The sequence below is a fragment of the Macrobrachium nipponense genome, chromosome 27, assembly GCF_015104395.2.
Source record: "Macrobrachium nipponense isolate FS-2020 chromosome 27, ASM1510439v2, whole genome shotgun sequence".
In the NCBI taxonomy this organism is placed as follows: Eukaryota; Metazoa; Arthropoda; class Malacostraca; order Decapoda; family Palaemonidae; genus Macrobrachium; species Macrobrachium nipponense.
This window is the reverse complement of record NC_087216.1, coordinates 31977132-32000360: the sequence shown is the minus strand read 5'-3', so window position 1 is coordinate 32000360 and position 23229 is coordinate 31977132. Positions and strand designations below refer to the sequence as shown.

Sequence of the window (23229 nt, the reverse complement as noted above, 5' to 3'; positions counted from 1 at the left end):
AGAATGGTGAATGTAATTCGATCTTATTGATGTATATCGTCGTGTTCATACGTGAATTTTAAAAGAATTTTATGTAAGAAACAAGGTGACAAGGAATAGGTCTCTGTAAATAACAGTTTTTCTCCAAAAATAAGGAAGAGAAGAATGTAGAAAGTATATATACTGCTCCACCGATATACTAGATGTATGTCATACTCATGCGCCACGTTCTAATCGAACGGTTGTGCCATTGATTAATGATACGATATCAAATAGAAATCAAGTGTTATACATATATTTAAAAGGGGAACAATATTCAAAACAGCAGAATGAAAGAAGTAAAACTTTATTCGGTATGGCATCGTTATAGCAAAAGACTTTATTTGAAAGTACAACTTTTGTTTATGAAGGGCAACATCGGTTACATCACAAATAACCTGACGGTTTGTTGAGTGTTGACAGAATCAGCTGATAATCTGATCCACGTTGCTGTAGACGTCCGGTGAATTAACGTTGTTCCGTAAGAAAGTCATTGTCAGTCCTGTATTTATTAAGCAAAAATATTCCTTTAAGTAAGGTGTCTCATTCCTTTAATTGGTTAATCATGGTAGGCTAAGCCATTAAATCTCTTACGTACTGCCTAGCTACCTACCTATACTAGCTAGGTACCTACCTAGGTAGGTAGGCTATAGGCTAATACGTATTCCTTTAAGCATGATAAGGTGAACTACTACTACTACTATTAGCTAGGTCTCATACGGTACTAGATAATATCCTTAGATTAACCATTCCTTTAAGCATGATAAGCTAAACCATTAAATCTCTTATGGTACTACTAGTACCTAGGCTAGGTAGGTATATTCCTTTTGGTTAAACATGATAGCTACCTAAACTATAATTAAATCTCGTACGTACTAGGTATAGGATAGGTAGGCTAAAAACTATTCCTTTTAAGCGCGGTAGGCTAAACCATTAAATCTTCTACGGTACTAGCCTAGGTATTATTCTTTTAAGCATGATAGGCTAAACCATTAAATCTTGTACAGTACGAGATACTAGGCTAATATTCCTTTAAGCAAGATGGGATAAACCATTAGATCTCTTACAGTATTAGGGTACTAGATAATATTCCTTTAAGCAAGATAGGCTAAACCGTTAAATCTCTTAGGGTTCTAGATAATATTCTTTTAAGCAAGCTGGGATCAACCATTAATTCTCTTGTGGTACTAGGCTAGATAATATTTCTTTAATCATGGTATTAGGTACCTATTATTCCTTTTCAGCGTGGTAGACTAAACCGTTAAATCTTGTACAGTACTAGGTATTATTCCTTTAAGCATGATAGGCTAAACCATTAAATCTCTTACGGTACTAGATACCTAGGTAATATTCCTTTAAGCAAGAAAGGATAAACCATTAAATCTCTTACAGTACTAGCTAGATAATATTCCTTTAGCAAGCAAGATAGGATAAACCATTAAATCTCTTACGGTACTAAGTAATATTCCTTTAAGCATGGTAGGCTAAACCATTAAATCTCTTACAGTACTAGATAATATTCCTTTAAGCAAGATAGGATAAACCACTAAATCTCGTGCGGAACTAGGTAATATTCCTTTAAGCATGGTAGGCTAAACCATTAAATCTTTTATGGTACTAGATAATATTCCTTTAAGCAAGATAAGATAAACCATTAAGTCTCTTACGGTACTAGATAATACAGGCAGTCCCCGGGTTACGACGGTCTCGGCTTACGACGTTCCGAGGTTACGACACTTTTCAATTATATTCATCAGACATTATTTCCAGGGTTACAACGCATGTTTCAGGGTTACGATGCCTACAACGCTCATCTGGCAGATGAAATATGACACCAAAAATGCAAAATAATCAATATTTGAAGGTTTTTTTTGATGAAAAATGCCATAAGAATGCAATTTACATAGTTTTCAATGTACCCAAAGCATTAAAAGTAAGGTTTTCTTAGGATTTTTGACAATGTTCCGGCTTATGACAATTTCCGGCTCACGACGCGTCTCAAGAACGGAACCCCCGTCGTAACCCGGGGACTGCCTGTATTCCTTTAAGCATGGTAGGCTAAACCGTTAAATCTTGTACGATACTAGGTAATATTCCTTTACGCATGATAGGCTGAACCATTAGATCTCTTACAGTACCAGGTAATATTCCTTTAAGTATGAGAAACCATTCTAAATCTCTTACGGTACTAGCCTAGATACTATTCCTTTGAGCAAGTTAAACCATTAAATCCAAACCTTTACAGTACTAGGTAGGGTTTTGTAAAATCAAGGCTAAGCATTTTGGTTCTTCTTGGGTTGAGATTATTCCTTGAACGTCCTATCATGATTAAATTCTGAACCTAGGTTAGGCTGGTTCAAAATCTATATCCCCAATGAGGAAAAACCATACCCAATAAATAGGATTAGGGTATGTATGTAAATTATCCTTGTTATCATATTGTATGTATAGGGTAAAAGACTGAGCAGCGACATAGCGGCCACCTCTCTCAGATCGCATCCACTTCCTGAAAAAGTGCTTGAATTTTGCCATTATTTCGTAATTTAGGAGAAGACACTTACTTCGAGAGGAGCGTAGAGGTCTCGGTGTTCTGCGTGGATGGGCTTACAACTCTTGACTGATGCTCATGGCAACTAATTCAAGTACTTTTCCTGGTAGGTGGCTGCATTTCGTGATCAGTGGCCGCTTTGTCGCCACTTGGTCATTTACTCTATTGGTGATTTACAGTGCAAGACTAAACTTAGGATCCAAAATGGTATCATATTAATCTTCCACCTTATTTGAGGCCCAGGCTAAGTGGCCAGTGTCCCCAAAAATCAACATCTACTACATATATACTTGCCTTTGATAGCCTGACATGATTGAAGAGCAACACCCCCCCTCCTTACCTAACATATGCTAGAATGCATTGATTGGACCAAGAAGGGTGAATTTGCTGTGTGGGCAATCTTTCCCTTTAGGTGCCTCAGTAATTTTTAATCCCTTAAGGGGCCATTCCATGCTCATATCATCCTCTCTCAAATAGTCTATCTGTATTATCTTGAAAATTCATAAAATTTACTGTATTATGACAACAAAACAGATTTGAGAGTGTACATTATTTTCATATAATTTAGAGTACTGTTATACTACAAAAGTATGTACGTAATCTCGTTTTAACTGTATAATTGTTCATGGACGCATCTACTTATGTTGAAATGGAAAGCTCACTGTTAATTTTTACTGTTACTTTTGAAAATCTTATAATTTCATTTTTCGTACAGAATAACATACCAGAGCTTTATATGTAAAAATATTTCTTGCCTTAGGTGGAATCAGATGTTGAAACATGGTAACAAGGTACATACTATGTGGTTAACTATCACCAAGCATATGTCTTCAGCTGCTGTCAAAGGCAGTTGTCTTGTTGTTGTTCTGCTGACTCCTGTCATGGAGAAATAGTTTTTACAACAAAGGTGTAAGGGGCATGAGAGTGCGTGTGCAGCCCATCATGCCCTTTATTTAGTGGACTCCTACTGCTCCACTGCAGGGGGATCTGCAACTGCTGGGAAGGTTTTAGTAGAAGAAGGTGAGAAGCATTAACCTACCACTCCCTCACCTCTTCCCCCCAAACCATTCCCTGTTCCTTCCATGTGTACATTGCTCTCTTGGCCAAGAAAGAGGCAGGTGAGCACAGAAAGGTGAGTGATTGGTATGCCTGTCCTTACCTTGTCAGGTGCTGCTACCTACTGTTGTTGCACCTGCTAAGAGCTTGGTACTGCTGAGCTCTTGTCACCATCATCCTTCTTGTGGGAGATGCCTTTGCAGCATCAGCCATGGTTACTGCTGGAGAGGAAAATAAGACAGGCTAGGGTCTAAAAGAAAATTTGTTAGCACTTATATTCCTTGTTTCCCTTATTGTTGAGCTCTTCTTCCTCCTGTTACTTGCTTAGGAAGAAGAAAAGTCTTAAAAGACCTCACACAAGAAGTCCAGTAGGACTTTGAGTGAGCATCTTTCAAGGCTTGAGAAGGCAAGTGTTTATCCAACTCCTGGTGTTATATCCGTAGTATGTAGGGCTGACATAGATCTTACCAAGTGAGATCCATATCAACTGGTACCTCATAGACACAAGGAATGTATGCACCTGTGATTTGCAAGGAACGCATGTAGTGAGTATGAACAGTTCTCCACTGTACAGTGCTCAAGGGTACCAGGATGATCTGTTTATGCATGATTGTGTTCCTTGTTGTTTTGCTTTCACTGAGCATGAGGATTTTCTCTGGACAGATGAGTCAGTTGGGAACACCATTCCATGCATGGTTTATCCACTACCTGTGGTACATTGACCTGTACAAGTAGGACGTATTGTATGTCATGGTCCAGTGAGTGTGCTGTAACCTTAATGCTCAATATGTGCAAGGGTACTCTGTGCATTTACAGTCTCAGGTTTGTGTGTGCACAAACATTGGGTACTCAGTACCCTGAGTCTCCTGTGTTTTCCTGAACGTAACATCTGTCCATGCCTCAAACACCTGTGCTACCCCAAAAGCCTGCTATCCGGTGTAACTAATGCCTGATGTAGTCTGGAGATGTATAAGTGGATTGAGTGGGTTTCCCTTCCATCCTTACTTTCTCTTTTGAGGACACTATCCAGGGCAAAGTACTCACTGAAGTCAGGCTGGGTATGTGTGAGTACACTTTGAGTATCCTCTCTGTGTCAGTGATATGGAGGCATCGCCCTTATCATCACTTTTATAACAAGGGTGAAGGGAGACATGGTAAAGTTAAGTTCTGAACCTGTTATACTTGGTAGCCAGAATTAAACTACCTTACAAGAGACATCATAGTTCTCTAAATTTTTTCCTTACATGAGTGTCCTTCCTTGTTTTTTGGGGGCATTTAGGCCCAGGGCCCTACTATTCTGGGCAACCATTTCATCAAAACAATAGAGGGTTACAGGAGTCATGACCTCCCCTGCTTGCTAGGCACTTGGAGCATGGCAATTCTGCAGTGGCTGTCAACTCCAATTAGTTGTAGAGACTAACTTCCCTCCTAAGGAGGAAGTTTCCTATTTGAAAAGCAATGGTTTGTGTAAATAAATTAGTGACTTTTACCTATATGCTTTATCCAGCTTAACCTCCTCTCTTAGTCCCTGCAGCCATAAGGAAAGTGAGTACGACAGTTTGTGAGTGAGGGATACTCCCCACACTCATCCTTGCTATAACTCTCACCTCCTCTGTTGAGATTGCTCCTAGTTGCAACCCCCTTGATGCCTTGACTGGGAAGAGGCCTGTTGATGAAAATGGTTGACTAGTCTCCACTGCATTCTAGGTCAGTCCTGATTGCTTGCAGTGGATGTCCCAATTGTGCTCATTGACAGCCGTTGGTACCTGTCTCTCATGTTCCCAAGTTTTCTATTGAAGTTGTATGAGTTTGCCTTTCTGGAGCATTTGGCTGTGGTTTAAAGCACCTCTCAGGTTTGTACTTTTGATGGCATAAAGGTGAACCCAAGGCCAAAGTGTTCCACTGAGAGAGATTCTTCTTCATCCCCATCACTAACCTTGGGCTAAGGGGTTGGCTGCCATGATGCATCTTCTCCAGCTATTTGTCAAAAGCTTCTTCCTCAGCTAAACCTTTCTTTTCCAAATCCTCCTTCACTTTATCATGCCATCTAATCCTTTGCCTCCCTTTCAACATTCTACACCTTAGAGGTTCCATCCAGGGCCTGTTCACTTCTTCCTACCTGTTAATTTTTGCCACATGCCCAAATCATCTCAGTCTTGACTGTGTTAACATCATTAATATTTGACACGCCTGCACCTTTAGTTTATTTTACTTTTCTAGCTTCTCACACAGTGAGATCCCCAAAATTCACATAATCATCCCTGGTTCTGTTTGAGCTCAGCTCCTCAAGTTTTAACAAGACCTATTACAGTTGAGCAAGTGGGTTCACCTGATAGGGATTTGGATGCTTCTCTACCTGGATGATTAGCTGATTCTAGCTTCCAGTTTAGAGGGGAGCCTGAGGGGAAGAGATGCTCTTTTAAAGTAGACAAGTATGGTGGGAATACCGATAAATATTTCAAATCCCAATGTAGTACCTCATTCTCAGCCTGGCACACACAACCAGCTTCTCTAGTGATGCCATGTGCCCTACAAGGACAGCTTTTTCTTGGTTGGCAAAGTCATGATGGATAGAAATTCTTTTAGAATTAAAAGAAAGTTATCTATGCATTTCTCCTTCAGAGAAACCAAGAGATTCTTGGTGTCTATAATCTATATTAGATTATTAGATGCATGTCCTCCCCCTCTCTAGCAAACACTTTGGGTTCATCCAAGATTTTTTTTTTTTTTTTACTAACTAATGACACAAACTTTCATTCAAGCCCAGAAGTGTGGCAGATGAACATCCCATATGTTCAACAGGCCTTCCTCAGCTCTTTGAGATGAGGAAGAAATTCCTAGGTGGGTAGAACTTCCTGTTGGTTCAGAGATTTACCCATACTCCACTCTTCAATGGGTAAGTCTCGTATGTAAAGACCGGTAGTATTTTTGTCTCCTATGTAAAGACTGGTAGTAATTTGTATTTTCCCTTACTTACAAATTGAAGGTCTTCACATTTATGGCCCACCTCAGCCAGCCCTCATTCTGGTACCTGGGCTGAAAGGCAAAGTGGAGTGCAGACAGACAAGTGGGCAGGGTTTTCCCCCTTCCATTGATAGCTAACAACCTTTTGTGCAAGTTAACAGCCATTTCACCTCACGTAAAATTCCTTTGTAAAGATATTCAAGTTTGTATGTTAGAGGGAAAATACAATTACCTTGAAATTTGCAATGTTCTGAACCGCACATCATCTTTGGTCTGATTACAGTACAATAGGTCCCTTTTTTTTTTTTATACTGATTTGGCATTCTTTTATAACACACTTTCTTTGCCACCCCCTCCATATTCTTCAAGCTGCTTTCATCATGCTGTCAACCTCAGCTTCACACTTTCCCTCCTGGCGTAGGGTAAATTTTAGTAGTGCGTACTCTAAATTCTCTACCCATTTTAGATCTTTTGTTTTGTATGAATACCTGTAACCTTTCACTTCCCTCTTTGCTTTACACAGTAACCTCACTTTTACCCACATTTACCTTCATGCCAGTTCATTCAAGAGATTCCTGTCACTCTTCCCTTCATTACAATCGTTCTTCAGTCTCTCCCATAATCGCCATTCAACTGAGAGACTCCTACATGAGTGAATCTCTTACATAAAGAACAGTGGTTTGTATCTTTTTAGGAACAAATACCAAATGTTTAAGTGATTTGTATTTTTCTTAGGTGTAATACCTCCTCAGCCACAGTACATAGTCCCAGAAATAAGTGATACCTTATGGCAGGTGAATAGGGATTCTCTTCCCCTCCCTTCCTCATCTCCCTACCTCCAATTACCAAGTTTCAACAATGTTTCTATCTCTAGCTGAGGAATGCTCCTACATGAAAGGCTCTGGTTTGTATCCCAAAGATAAATACAATTACTAATTTAAAGATTTGGTTTACAGTATTTCGAAGATTGACCAATCTAAGGAGACCAAAATTTCTCTGAGAAAAGAAAAGAACACCTTTAAGGTTTGAACAAAACATGGCAGGACAGCTGAGTGACTCTTCCATCCTTTCAAGTATCATTAGGTGTGTGAATTTTGCTGCTGTTAAACACAAGAATCAACGAAGGAAAGATCCAGAGAAGACACCATACATTAACCACCCAATAGGTAATGTTATGTATTTTCCCCTAAATGTACAGTATGCTTACAACATGCTGCTATTTAATCATGACTTAAAACTGCAGCTATGAAACTACCAAGTTGTTTTTTAAGTCATATTTTCAGTAGCTGTTAGATAAACTGCAAGGTTTACTGTGGCTCGAACAAAAATCCTAGTAAATCCATATTTACATGAATGAAACTTCTAAGAGAGAGAGAGAATATATTGAGTAACTTTTGTGTTTTGTACTATATTTACAATAATTTTACGTTTACAGTTTCTTTTTATGGTCAAATGAAAGTATAATCCATAAGCTTGAATGACACTATGTATACTTTGTATATAGAGATGATTTTTAGTGTGCACAAAACACACGTAGATTATGTATAGTACTATACGTACTGTATACATAAGTGAATATTCTTTAGTGTACGACTGTTTTTGGAAGGGATTTAAGTCCATGCTATTTTTGGACACCTAAGGGTCTGGAACCATATCCCCAGTGTAGCTGAGTATCAGTGAATGTATGTATGTTTATTTTTGCAGGGGTAACACTTTTTTTTTTTTTTTTGCAGGGGTAACTCATGCTTTTTTCTTCTAGCAGGGCTAACTCCTATAGGTTTTTTTTTTTTGCAAGGGTAACTCATAAGCTTTTATTTTTTCCAGGGGTAACTCGTATGCTTTTATTTTTGCAGGGGTAGCTTATATGCTCACATTTTTGCAGGGGTAACTCACATACTTTGTTTTACAGGGGTAGCTCATATTTTGATTGAGGGTGGTGTTGAAGATCCTACAGTAATTCAGGCAGCGTTACTTCATGATACCGTTGAAGACACTGACACTACAAATGATGAGCTGAAAGAAGTGTTTGGGTCAAAAGTTGCAAGGATAGTGGCAGAGGTGTGTATTAAATCACTAACAGTTGGTAGTAATGTGATTTTTTTTTTTATATTGTAAAGTATGGTCAAGTCACTGAATATTGCCACATAGTACTTGAATCTATATGCTGTATATTTTTCTTACCCAGACATCTTTAGGTCTCTTTCAAAAGCACTTAGGGAAATTATATTTTATTTTGACAACTTTCAAAAGCACTTAGGGAAATTATATTTTATTTTGGCAATATTAATGTATATTGTTCCCTTGTAGAGCAAGAAATATTATTTCGTCATGGTTTCTTTTAAAACAGAAATTATTTAGGCTTTGAGTTTCTTCCTGTGGAGAAACTAAAATGCATGTTTATTCTAATGTTTTTTGTGCTTATTAATTCTATTGTATTTTTCTCTGTTTTCCTTGATGATATTTTGTCTGAGAAGATATGGGATGACATGAAAAATATTACTAAAGAATCAATATTGAATATCAGGAGCAGGAGATAAACCGATTTTTTAATTATGCATTCTGTTTGGTATTGCAGAATGTTAGATGTCATGTTGACCACTGTTGATAAACTTATGTATGGGGTTTGTTGACATTTTTCTGTATATATAATTATGTTCCTTTTCACATTGCTATTGTTAACATTATTAAGTAGATTATCTTTTCTCTATTTAATTTTATGTAATTTTTAAAGAAATATTATACATAGTAAAGATAACATAGTTTTATATTTATACTGGCCAGAGATATTGACAAGAATCTGGGACCAGTTTTACTAGACAGTGATTATGGAGGTGGAGACCCACATAGAAGTTTTGATTGTTTGTCAGTTTTATAAATTTAATACATAATTATTATTTTTATGCATTTTGTCATTTTCGTTAAATTGGTATAGCCAGTTGTCTTGTTATGTTTGGAAAGGCGCAATGGTTGTTGTTGTGACATAATAAGACGCACTTAAGACGGTAGTTAGGAAAATGGTGATGCGAGTCATTCAGGAACTTATGGTGACAAAAAGGTTGTTAGCATTCTCGTTTGCAGGTTGTTGGTTCGGTCATAAGTCTTTCTTTTGTTTTGTTAGTGTTGTGAGCTGGCTTGTGCGAGAAGTGAAAAGGGAACAGGTGTGTAAATCGAGTACTTAATTGTTGTATATTGGTCAGACGAGGTGTTTATTCAAGTTTTCTTTTTTTATTTTTTTGAAGAACCCAGATTACTAAGTTCATAATTTATTTTCTTATTTCTTGTAGATTAGCCAGAGGTGGGTCTTTTTCGCACTTTTGTGAAGAATGGGTAATGTTACTATCTTAGCTAATTGTGAAAGTGAAGCTCATATCAAGCCAATTACGACCCCGTTTCTAAAACTCCAGTAATATCTTAAAAATGTATGTTAGTGAACTGTCCAGATATGTATGGTGAAAATAATCATCTCTTTTTTAGTTTACAGCCTGGTTTCATAAGGATCCTGATGGATGCAATAATATTGTTTCAGTTCCAGCTTTATAGAGAAATCCCTAGATTTTGGTCATGAATTTTGATTGGTTGGTCTTTGAGGGACTAGAATAGTAGAAAGACAGAATAAGAACATTAAGAAGGGCGATTTGGATGTTATAAAAAAAAAGCAGTAATTGGTTGGATGAGGAATAGATGGGTAGAAATTCCTAATAAAAACAATACTTAAGTGGTTGGGTGTGGAATAGGAGGGCAGCAAGTCAGAATTAAAGCAGTAAGCTGTCTGGTGTTGCTTAGGAGAGTAAGAGCAGTAAGTGGTGGTCTGAGGAATATCAAGATACAACTGCGAATGAAAGCAGTAATTGATGGAAAGTAGTAAGAAATAAAGTAGAATCAAAGCATTAAGTGGCTGGATGAATAGTTTGAAGTGAAGTAGAGGGCTTAAGAATAGGTGATTAGAAAGACAGCATAAAAGTATATAAAATATTGCTTAAGGAAAAGAAAGGTAGAAAAACAAAATGTCAGAAGTGGTAGGATGAATAGAAACTTAGGAAAACTGTATAAGAACATTAAGTGGTGAGATGAGGAATAAGGAAGACAGAAGTTCAGAATAGTATACGTACAAGTACCATCCTACTTACAACCAAGCTTGGTTCCAACCTACTGGTTGTAAGTCAAAGTGGATGCAAGTTGAACCTTAAAAAGTGGCTGACATACTGGGTAGGGCAAAATACCAAACCTTTGCGATAGAATGCCTGCATAGTACTCTAAGGTAACATAAAATCATTATTTCAATCTTTTTACCATAATGTACTTCTACCGATATACTTTAATCATTTATGTAATGTATATTATGTACAGGTAGGCATTGAGTTACCATGGGGTCGGGTTCTTGCATGCATGTCGGAAGTCAGTTTCAACTTAATTTGGTTTGCAATTCAGTCTACAGTAGTTTATACCAAATGATGCTGCTGATAGGGCAGGGTAACTCAAGCTGATGTGGTCCTAGTGATGAGAGAACTCTCCTAAGATGGTGCATTGCCAAGTAACTCAGTGGTCAACTGTCATACTGCATGTACTCTTATGCATCAGCCAACTCAGCCCCGCTGCCTGAAGTATGATTGTAAGTATGAGTGGTCGTATGCAGAGCAGGTTGTAAGTACGTGGTACTTATTTGCGAAAAGTGGTAAGACGTTGAATAGGGGAAGTGGTAAGACATTAAATAGGGGAACAGAAACACACAATAAGGGCAGTAAGTGGTGGGATGAGGAACAGGAAGGTAGAAAGTCGTGACTTGTGCATTATGTGGTGGGATGAGTATAGGAGTTAGAAAAACATAATGCTAGCAGTATGTGGTTGGGATGAGGAATATGAGGGTAGACATCTGCTAGCGATCCAATGTGGTTGGGATGAGGAATATGAGGGTAGATGGACAAAGAAGAGCAGTAAATGGCTGGATGAGGAATTGGATGGTAGAAATTCAGAAAACATGTACTACTATAAAAGTGGTGAGAAGAATACTACAGGGTAGAAAGAAGTGGTGAGATGAATACTACCAGGGTAGTAAGATAAAATAAAAGCATTAAGTGTTTGTATGAGTAATAGGATACAAAGACAGTAATAGAAAAAAAGTAGTGGTATGCTTCAGTTGAAGTGAAAGATTTGTATCCTGAAAGCAGATTTTTCAACATTGTAAAGAATTTTGACAAGCCATGATCAGACACACTAAAGACTTACCTCAAGGTTTTTTTTTTTTTTTTTTTTTTTCGCGGTCTCTTCTTCTCTGTAACAAGTGGTGTATGTTAATTCCAACAGGTAACAGATGACAAATCCCTCGACAAACAAGAACGTAAGAAGTTGCAGATAGTTCATGCTGCTTCATCCTCACCAGAGGCAAAGCTCGTCAAACTTGCCGACAAACTTTACAATCTCCGTGACTTAGATAGGATTACACCCGAAGGTTGGAGTGAGGAACGAGTGGAAGAATACTTCTCATGGGCTGCAAAAGTGGTAGCAGGCTGCAGGGGCACTAATGCCTATATTGAGTTAGAATTAGACAAATTATTCAAGAAAAGAAATGTTAGCATATAACAGATTTTTTTATACCTTTCTATTAGAGATCTTATGACATATGAGGCGCCTCGTGGACAAGGGTCGAATGCGCCAACCCCATAAAAAATGAGTTATGCAGGTTCTTTGCTTGGTGAAAGCATTGAAAAATTTGTGATGAAGTGCTTTTCACAATTCTGACCCATGCTGCTGAGAACTCTTGGTTCAATTTCCCTTGTTTTAAAAAGGTGGAGCAGCGGAGGTCTGGAATTTCAGAGCTTAAGGGGTGAATATCCGCACGTGGCCCAGCCAATGGGCAAGTTGCTACCTCTACCTGATCAGAGGCGTGCTAGCAAGCACCCCTGCTAGTCATCCCGCCAAGCACGTGAGTGAAGCCTGGCTTTGTTTACACTCCACATTACTGTATTTGGTTATTATATTGAATTACACAGTGTCATGGTGACTAATACCAAACTGGATAACACCAGTACACTGCTGCTCATGCCTTCACACAAGAGAAGGCCCGAGACTTGGCTAAAGTAACAGAAAAATGCCAAAAGAGACAGTGGTGAAGGCTATGTCTGTTGTGGAGAAGAGTGTAGGCCTGTATTGTCCCAGTAAGTAGTAGTTATGAGAAAGTGGGGCTGGAGAATGTGAACAATTTATTTAGGTCATATTGGGCATTGAAAAGTCTTGACCTTCAGTCACAATACGTATATTTTTTATGCCAGGTGCACACAAAGGAAATTGATCTTTTTTAATTATTCATAGGAAAATTATTAATTATTGGAATTTTTGGCTAAAATTTTCACATTATCTCCGGTTCATTGACATCTAATTCAGGATTGAATTTCAAGTAGATTGAACAACAATTATGATGTACTAAAAAAAACACCATCTTGTGTTAGTTTTCTTTTTCCTGATGTATAAACTTCTCTTTTCCAGAGGATTCTAATGATGTATAATAACATGCTCTTCTGCATTAATCATGTCTGCCATCTATACCCAACTTTAAACGCTCATAACTCAAAAGCAAGAAGTTGGTGCATTTGCCCAGGGCCTTGTCCATGAAATGCCTCATATTTCATTTGAATTTCTGGGTAATGAAACAAGAATAACAATTTGATCCTTTAATTTACTGAGTACTGTACAATAATGATCAGAGATCAATAAAACTTGACACTTGTTAACTCGGCACTTGACTCCAACTGCACTTCAGTGAAATGCTTCTAATACAACAGCACTCTTTTTATACAAACTTTAAATGAAAGATTATAGTTACTTCATTTCACTCAAATGAAAATATTGTGAATTGAGACAGTTAACATGCAGTTTTTATAAACAAACAAAAGTACATCTTTGGAATAAACCAAAACAACGGCATCATCTAAGGCATAAAGCATATTTTTTTGTGTTTTCTTAGGGACTTGCAACACCAGTGGCAGAAAAGTGTTGTGACTGGAAAGCCCTGCTGCGGCGCTATATGTATGATGAATGGCAGATACGTAGGATATATACATGACTATTTCGGTGTTATTGCTTGCTTGTCAAACTGTTCCCTTTGAGCCTAATCACTTAATATACTGGCTTTGAAATACGATTAACAGCTTTACTTTTTCATAAAGCAACCAGAATGAAGCATACCTTTTTATTTATAAGCATACAACAATCCCATTTAAGATCTGAATACCTAATTGCTACTGGTTTGCTTCTTATTGTTCTGTTATGAACTTTAATTCATGATAAAGCAACTACTATAAAATGTCAGTGGTATAAATAAAGTGTTTTGCATCATGAACATTAAGAAAATTACAAGTTTGTTTACACTGAAATTTTCCCTCATATTGTAATGCCTACCTAGGATTTATAAGATTTATTCCATTTTCAAAAAGTCTACCTTGCAGCTGCTATTTATTGGTACCTATGATATGCACAGCTTATATGGTAACTGCCAAAATTGAGGAAGGTACATGTTGCCAAAATATTTTAACAGTAAATGGTTAAAGATTTCCACTGAACTTTTGTTTTTCATAACTTTGACAATGTTCATTAATCATGACAGGTCACAATCAAATTAATATTGATAGCAGAAATACAGTAAACAAATGTGTAATTACTCCACCTGACTGACCCAGAGAGGAAAAATAAGAATATTTCATCTGATACAAACTACAATTTTTCTTTTAATTATATCTGTCCCTCTAGAATGTACAGAAGATTTAAGAGAAAACCTAGCAACCCTATAGAAAGAACAGAGAGGGAATGGCATCTAAATTCTTAAACCTGGAAACATAGTCTAGCACTTTTCAGTTTTTATAAGAGTATCAAGATGTCAATCTTACTTCACAAATAACAAATTGGGAGATACTAACTTTTACTTTTATTTATATTTATTTGAAATTTATATGAAGGTAACATCTACTGACCAGGAAAAACAGTTTTTGGATTGCAGTAATAATTGTTCTATTGACCAAGAAAAATAGTTTTTGGGTTGCAGTAATAATTGCTTGTGGCTGAGAGTTGATACCAAAATAGAAACAAAATTACAAAACCTCTCTTGTTTGCCAATAAAAACATAAATTTCATAATGTTTCATATGGTTCATGCTCTGGAAGAGATTAAATAGTCATGCAGTAAAATGTAACATTCAAATCTGTCTGTTAAAAGAATAGTTTGATGGCTGTAAGTTTAGACAAAGTCCCTATGAAAATGCCTACAAACCTCTTTAAATGAGTGATACATTGTTGGGCACTAACCTACAATAGAGATCAGGTTCTGATGATAATGTAATTATTTAAAAATAGTTTCTTTGAGAACTTATCAAAGATCTTAAATTGCATCATAATTACAAGACCATAATTTGACCTGAAAAGCACAGTTCAAAAATTCTTAAAAGGTTATGTTTCAAATTTCTTATTGTTGTGGACCATGAAACTAAAATATTGCATCACTAAATCCCTCAAATGTAACTTTTTTTTTAAATACTCCTTTAAAATGAATGGCCAACTTTTAAAAAAACTACAGGTGTATAAATCTGGAAAATCACTGGACTCATAAACATGCTTTGTGGCATACAGTCATAGTACTAATTAATTTTTTAACACAGCATCTATTATACTGCACCTAAAAATAAAGCCTGCTAAGTAGAAAAAGTTCAATACTGATATTTTTCTGAATATATATACAAAAAGTAATAAAAGTTATATTTTCCCAAAAGAATAAATTGATAAGTATTACACATTTATACAGTACACAATGCTTAAGATATCCCCTTATTATTGAAGAATTTTCTGAATAGTAAGTAGCGCAAAGCAAAAAGGAAACCAAAATGTATGTATTCCCTCCTAAGAGATATGTAAAAAAGTCTTCCCTTATATGTAAATTTTATAATTTATTTAAGAGTTCCAATGATAAAACACTGGTAATCAAAATTGTCAATATCAGGTAGTTAATAGAGAAAACTAAGTTAAAGACTTATTTACATAGAGCAAAAGCTCTCATTTATCTCCACATGTGAAAGTGTAGCATACTTCTTTTACAATACTGTACTGCATAGCTGTTACAATAAAATATCTAAAAAAACTCCTTTTCATCACAAGACTTGAGGCAAAATAAGATGACCTTAATACAACCTAGATGATCTAAGTAATAAGGAAATTAGCATCTGAAATGATGTTGCACAAGGAAAAGTGCATCATCATTGAAAAAAAAACTGTTTTAATTACACATCAGATTGAAATATTGCATAAAATATACCTCTGGGTCATTACAGCTTAAAGGACATATCAAAGATCTTTTCCAAACCTTTTTGATAAACAAAAATGAACAAAATTATGTAGCAGCACTGCTCCCAGTGGAAATGGATAAACGTTATTTCAACCCACATAAATTAGAGAAGTTATTTTTGCATCTGTATCTCGCAGCTCTGAATATTTAACTATGATTATTCAATCAGAACATCAGTGTACAGCAAGGGTTTTGGTTTGTAACCACGTAACTGCCATTCTAAAAAAGACAAGGATTTCAGAATTGCATTTGAAGGAATGTTTAAAGATTTATTGATAAAATTAACCCTAAACACTACTGTACATATTTGGGATAATAAATCATTCATTCCAAGAGGGTTTCACAGCTACTGGTTGAGTACAGTACCTGTACCACTCTTAAACTTATACTGTATTCTGGAAAGAATATGGTGCTTGGATTTTACTATCAGTAATTATCATCGTTATGAGGACTGTTTTACAGATTAAAACTGCTTTTGCTTCAATTGACAAAAAAATTTTTCAACTTTATTTCAGATTATCTTGCCAAAGATTAATCAGTAGAAAAACTTTTTGAAATGACTAAAGGAAGTAAGGTTTTTAAAAGTTCTTCAATGCTATCCAGTATTTTAAATATAACATCTATGAAGACTGAGGCCCAACACTACATACAGTATTTATAACTCATTTCTTAGCGGCAAGCAAATATGCTGAAACTTGTAAATGAGTTGTTCCATTTAACAAAAAAGTAAATTTTTTAACTGGGTAAAAGTTGCAAGAAAACTTCTGAGCCCATTTCAGATAAAGCATTTACTTACAAAACTACAAAATTCTGTATTCAAACAATAAACCAACCTGATCTTTATTCCCTGTGTTGTAATAATCTCAACAGAATACAAATGGAACACACTAATCATGAAATGGACTTATTTCCTGATTTCCCATTACACAAACAGCCCTATAAATACAAATTTACCTTAACATAGATGTTGAGGGATCGGATTAACTGCCGAATAATTTTTATTCGAACAATGTACATGTAGATATAAAAATACTATGAGTGCAGAAGGAATTCGCCATTTATATTTAGTGGATGTAACAAAAATCTTGATCTCAATGACAAATTAAAGAAACTTGTAGTTTGCACTGAAAAATTATAGGAAATACAAAAAGTAACAATATTTGCAATACATTACGTATAGTTTTCTATGGATGCATCAGTGACAAAATTCACTGGGAATAAAGCAGCTATATAAATGCCTAACTGATGTTAATGACTCAAAAGGTCTTAAAAAAAAAATAAAAAAATGAACACCATCTGTCCTCATGAACATTCATTAAGTAACATATATAGGATTTATTTTACTGCATATCTACACATCCTGTAAATATATATGGTATATAGTACAAAATAATTCATGACAGCTCACTTATGTAGCATGATGAAAACCTTCATTTCAATATTTTTATTGTATACTGTATACCAAAGATATGGGCATAATGCTTTGAGGTCTGTTTTTGTCATTTTGAATGGCCCACAATAATGAAGATAAAAATTGTGTATATATATACAGTATATTGTATATTATTATTGAAGCTGCAGAACCAAAGTGAACCATCATAAAATACTTGTCCTAATTCTAGAAGAAAATTTCAACGTAATGTATATTAAATAGTAGGATATGTACACTATCAGTAAACAAAAATGAAGATGATATATGTACAGGTAGTCCCTAACTTATGTCGGAGTTCCACTTCTGAGATGCAACGGCAGTCGGAAAATGATACTTAAAAAGAAAGTGAACATGCAAATAAGTCTATTGTTTGATATTGCTACAATGTGTGAGCAACCCAAAGTACGTAGGTCATTGTCTGGTCAACTACACACTCAGAAACTAGTTTCAGTCTTTCCTCGCTTATGGCTCTATACGACTGAAACAACATAACTTCGGAACATCTGCCATAACCCTGAACCAATTTTTTTAATGAACATATTTGTAAAGCACCGTAAGATCGGAATGACAAAGTAGAGTCCGGCATAATCAGGAAACTGCCTGTACAGTGATTTATAAAAATTGCTCAGAGGATTGATTAAATTTCAAGTGATGAATATGCTCATCTCTCATATTTTACCAATGAATTAGCAAAGGAAGACAGGGTCATACATCTACCACTGATCTCCTGAAGACATCATTTGGAATATATAAATCAGTGCCAGAGCTTATGTACGAGTATGTGTATGAACTGTGGCTAACAGACTTCCATGTGCCTTTGGTAAAATAAGTCTATACTAGTAGCCTTCAGGTTCTAACACAGGGATTGTGCACCTACCTGCACTCTTCAGGATCTCTACATCACACATAAAATCCCTTTCAGTCCAGAAATTCCAAACTACAATATTCTACACGAGATCCAAGATAAATTGGGTTCAAATTATTATACAGTACCTATCATACCAGCCATAACAAACTATGCCTCCATAACATAAAAATACATGAACCTGGTACAGTAGTATTGTGGTACCACTCCACACTTTCACATAAGCTATTTTTTGTATACAGTAAAAATAAAAACCTATCTTTTGCGCCAACTATGGACTGCATAAAATAATTGCACTAAAAAAGAACTTTAATCTACCTAGAAGAAAAATACCAGTAGTACTGTAATAAATTTGTGTCAAATAACTTCACCAGTAGTCAAGGTTAACTTTTTAATGCCTCTAATTTCTCTCTATTTCAGTTACTTTGTCAAAAGAGCTGGGTTCCATCTTGCCTGAAAACTGCTCTCAACTGCCTTGAGCTTGAAGAATTATGTACATTGAATTGAAAATATACAAATAACTTTTCTGCACTGATATTTCAAATGTTTAGTTGATCAAGGAAATTATCAATAAATACTTCTAATCAGTTAAAAGTACCATCCTGGACACAGACGTCTTCTAATGGATTGTGTTAATGATAAAAACTAGCAGCAACACCATCTAAGCAGATGGCACATAACTTTAATATATAGATGAGTTGTTATAGCTTTAAAATATCTAAGCAGTAAGTAAAAGGGCAGATGGATTACTGTAATGTGCTCAATGTCTTGACACTCAAAATAACTGAAGATGCAAAAGAGTGGGAGAAATACTTTTAACAAATATCTTCTACTTGAGGGCCTTGGTTTCCATAAAAAATACCATCCTGAACATTTATAAGGGAGATAACTAGAATATACTGAACCAGCAGTTACAAGAACAAATGGTATACTTTCTTGAGAGCTGTAAATTACTTGGAATGTTAGCCACAAATACAGTTACTACTGCAAGATTTCATTTTATCTTCATAAAAGTAAAAACAGTAACACTCCACAAACAGTAACAGAATCCGTAGTATTGTAAAGCAAAATTTAGCGCTGCAAATTTTATTAGATTCATTATTTCAAAATATAAAATCCACAAGTAAAGTTTCATTATTCTAATTCACTGTTTCACATTAATGATCTAATTTTAATTTTGTTCCTTTTACAATCCTTTTAAAACTACTGCATCATTTCAAGTTCAATTTCCATCCCTTTCAATATACCTCATTAGATATCCATTAATTTAATTTGGAAGATTTTTCTTTTATTCTGTGACTTAAAAAAGCCAATTTAACATTTTATCATTTCAGTAAACTAAGTTGTCCAGTCACTCAAACAAAAATGATTAGGTATTAAAAACAGGATTATTAAAAAATAGGGAGTACTTTTTGTTAGAAATTTAAACTAATATAAAAATAGTAAACAGTGATATAAATATAAAAATAGCCAATAATATTCACTTCTGATATGTATCATAAAAATGGGCAATAAGCAGCTGAAGAGCCAAAATAGGTTACTATTTGGTTCTATGCAAAAATATTTCATACGGGAGAATATGTACTACCAACAATATGGTAGTAATCTTTTGTGTTAACCTTATTCTGGTCTTTAATGTCTGAGAGTTACAGTATTACTGTTAAAAATTCTTTAGCAAATAATCTTACCGAAAACAAGTAGTACGTACTTCCTTCTACTTCTACATAATGTAAAAATTAATACCATATGCAACTGCTACCACCAGTCATTGACATTAACCACAATACATATTGTAGCCCATCATCACAATAAATAAAAGGAGAACATTAAGCTGAAATATTTGCCTAACTACAATAATGCTGCCTAATTCATGTTCAGTATAGTACTTAAGTACAGTAATAAGAAATACCATTGTGAAAATATATAGCGACTGTCTTTAAATTTTCTTAACTAAATATAGCACAGTGTCAGGTCACTATTGGCCAACGCAAACAAGAGGCAGCTGGATATGCATATAATAAAATCCATCGCTGCCAAGGTTTATTTATGAACTGGAGCTAACCTGGCTAAAACTAAACAGTATTGTAAGGTGTCATCACAATACAACTCAGATAATATATTACAACAAAACTTAGACCCCAAGCTTTAGACAAAGGCCTTTTAATTGCTACCATGCTTTGCTAGGTTTCCTAGTCACATTTGTTTAATAAGCCTTCCCTTTCTTAACTGATATGTTTAATTAAGAGGACAACATGCTTTTCTTTTTACATTACAATACGTATTCCTAACAACTTCTGGCACCATCATAACAGTTAATTTCAAGAAATGGGAACAAATAAATGGTCAGTCAAATAGAAACTTACCACTACTTCTAGCTGCAATTGGTAAAAAACTAAATAAAATTATCATTAAAATACAGTTGAAATATAGCACTATCACAATAATTCACAATTTATTAACAACTAATAATCATGAAATTATTGTGACATCAAAGGAAAATTTAAAAGCATTAAGTGATTAAAAGAGGTAACTGACTAAAAAAAACTTGAAATTTCATTATCTACAATAAAAGTATAGTATTTACTATTCTGTAAAGCATTTAATGATTCCCTATTCAGAATCAAATTTAAAACTCAAATATGAATAACATTTAATTTTACAGTAAGAAGGAATAAGACTGTCAAATTATAACTTTTTACATTTTAGTATCAAAATACTGCAAGTGTAAAAGAATATGACAAATGATAAGAGCAGTCTAAATGATTTTTTCTGTTAAAAAGCAGAAGCCCTTGAGAATGCATGATGTTGAGGTAACAGTTATTACCTTCCTGGACATTAAATATGATACACTAAAATGATGTATGGCCTGGGATGAAAATGTGTATATGTACATATACACTGAGAAAAACTGTCATTAGAGGCACCTAAATTACAAGCGCAATCCTCTCAACAATTTCCTTAAAAACATAAAAGTAGCAATAAAAGCACCTTGGACCTATGCCTTGAATGAAAACCCTACAAATCTAACAACAATGTAAACTAAAGCAGCAATACATATACTGTACAATATATACATATACCATGTTACTTTAATATAATGTATGTGTATATATGTATGTATATTTCACTTATTAAAGTGCAAATAATGAGGGGTTGAGCTGCAGTTCACCATACTGTCTCTTTATCACTTGCATTTACCTTTTCCTATCTTTAAACCTTCATTTTAAATTACAAAGAATAAAATCACAATGACAATTAAAATTCCTGACAGAGCACCAATTGCTGCCCACTGGCGACGGTCTGTTGGGGAAAAATAATGCATAGAAGAAAATATTAAATCGTAAAGAATCATTATAAAAAATTCATTAAAATAAGCCTTCCAGTGCAATGTATATACCTTTTATGAATGGGAAATAAAAAATGTCTGTGCTGTATTATCACTTCAAAGACACATGAAAACAGGATAAGTACTGGATACAGTATATTTTACTAATAAAACACTTTAATTATATTGTTTCTTTATTATATTATTATCAATATTATTATTATTATTATTATTATTATTATTATTATTATTATTATTATTATTTTATTATTATTATAAATTACTTTATCCAGACCTCTGAGCCTACAGTGGATTTAAAAATTTGTTAAAAACTGGGAAGGCAGGAGAAATGATTAAACAATTTACATACTACTTTAATAAGAATAACTTGATCATAAATCAGGTTTTGCATTGGGAAATGGCATTTTTATAATAAAATTAAGTTCTATATATACTTGCCAAGTAATTACTTGGCTAGAATTTTGACATTCACGAGCTGCACTATTTTCTAGTGGCTAGGTGACTAGCCCCGCCCACTTTTGGAGAAAGAATTCCTAGCTAACTAATGACTTACTAATTTGTCTAGCAGTCACCTTCCTTTCCTTATCCCTTGCCAATTTATTTAATGTGACAAACTTTTTCCATTTCTTAAGAGTCCCAAGTCTTTACATTCACTACATCATATTTCTATTGAACATCCTCTGCAATCTGTGCACATAGTGTGTGAATCATAACATTCTTTTGTCAGTTGAGTATCACAGCCCTTGCTGCAATATATACCTAAAGCTCAAAGAACTGGAGTCCGACATGACAGCCAAGTCCAAAAATTGTTGTAATTGGAAATAAGTCAACTAATCAAATAAAGTCAAATCATTAACAATAATAAAGCCTAACTATCTAAATATGCCGTAAGGCTATACAATCAAAGAATACTTCACCAAACACAATGAGAATAACAATCAAAAGAATGAACTGTACTACAGCCATCAGCTAGCAGAAACAAATTGAAGTCATTTTTGCTAATTGTTCCTCTCCTTCCCTGAAAGTGGACGGGGCTAGTCACCCAGCCACTGGAAAATAGTGCGACCTGTGAATTTCAAAACTCTAGCTGCTGATTCTAGAAACTATTAGCTAGGTAATTAATTGGTAAGTTGCTTATATATAAAAAAAAAAAAAAACTTTGGTAGCCACTGTTCATCTTCACAGGTGATACACTCCCATGGTCCCCACAGGGTTCCATAAGACAGATCAACCAATTACAAAAAATTCTTATCATTGGTTATCAGCCAAATAGTGCTTGTTGGCAGTGACAGAATATAAAGGACCCAGGACAGGTGGGCTCTATCCCCTGTCCTACAATGATTACCTAGGCTCTGTCTTACTCACACAGAAGTGACAACAACAGAAGTTGCCGCCATCTTCATTACACTCTGGTTTGTCCAAGAGTTCACTAGTTCCCAGGAAGTGCTGAAGAAATCACATTTGACTACACAGTTTCTCACCCATTTTACACAAGCAAGCTAAGTACTTAGTTTTAAGACCCAAAGAAAAGTTTTAGTTTCTTGAAATTTTGACAGGCTGGCTTATATTTATTTGTTTAAAATGGGAGCTAGTATGCCAATTGCAAGGCGAGAAGTTAGGAGTAGATTGCTAGGTTATGCTGTCATTGCCATGCTGTTTTCTCTAGTTTAACACATTGA

At 35.1% G+C, this 23229-nt stretch overlaps 2 protein-coding genes across 6 annotated transcripts in view; one reads left to right on the top strand and one right to left on the bottom strand.

The window, feature by feature from the left end:
• Positions 1-356: 356 nt before the first annotated feature.
• On the top strand, positions 357-13311 carry LOC135200998 (guanosine-3',5'-bis(diphosphate) 3'-pyrophosphohydrolase MESH1-like). Of its 2 annotated transcripts, none has more exons than XM_064229805.1 (4): positions 357-499; positions 7543-7752; positions 8496-8644; positions 11888-13311. In XM_064229805.1, the coding sequence occupies exons 2-4, from the start codon at positions 7623-7625 to the stop codon at positions 12161-12163; spliced, it is 555 nt and encodes a 184-aa protein (XP_064085875.1). In that variant the 5' UTR covers positions 357-499; positions 7543-7622; the 3' UTR covers positions 12164-13311. The 2 variants fall into 2 exon arrangements, with proteins under 2 accessions (XP_064085875.1, XP_064085876.1); XM_064229806.1 differs by lacking the exon at positions 357-499 and adding an exon at positions 533-551.
• Positions 13237-23229, bottom strand: part of LOC135200997 (syntaxin-6-like) — a 171934-nt gene continuing 161941 nt past the window's right edge. For all 4 annotated transcript variants that reach the window (XM_064229803.1, XM_064229804.1, XM_064229800.1 and 1 more), the window contains one exon: positions 13237-21504. In XM_064229803.1, the coding sequence (XP_064085873.1) occupies positions 21428-21504 (77 nt within the window). In that variant the 3' untranslated portion in view covers positions 13237-21427. The remainder of the gene's footprint in view (positions 21505-23229) is intronic.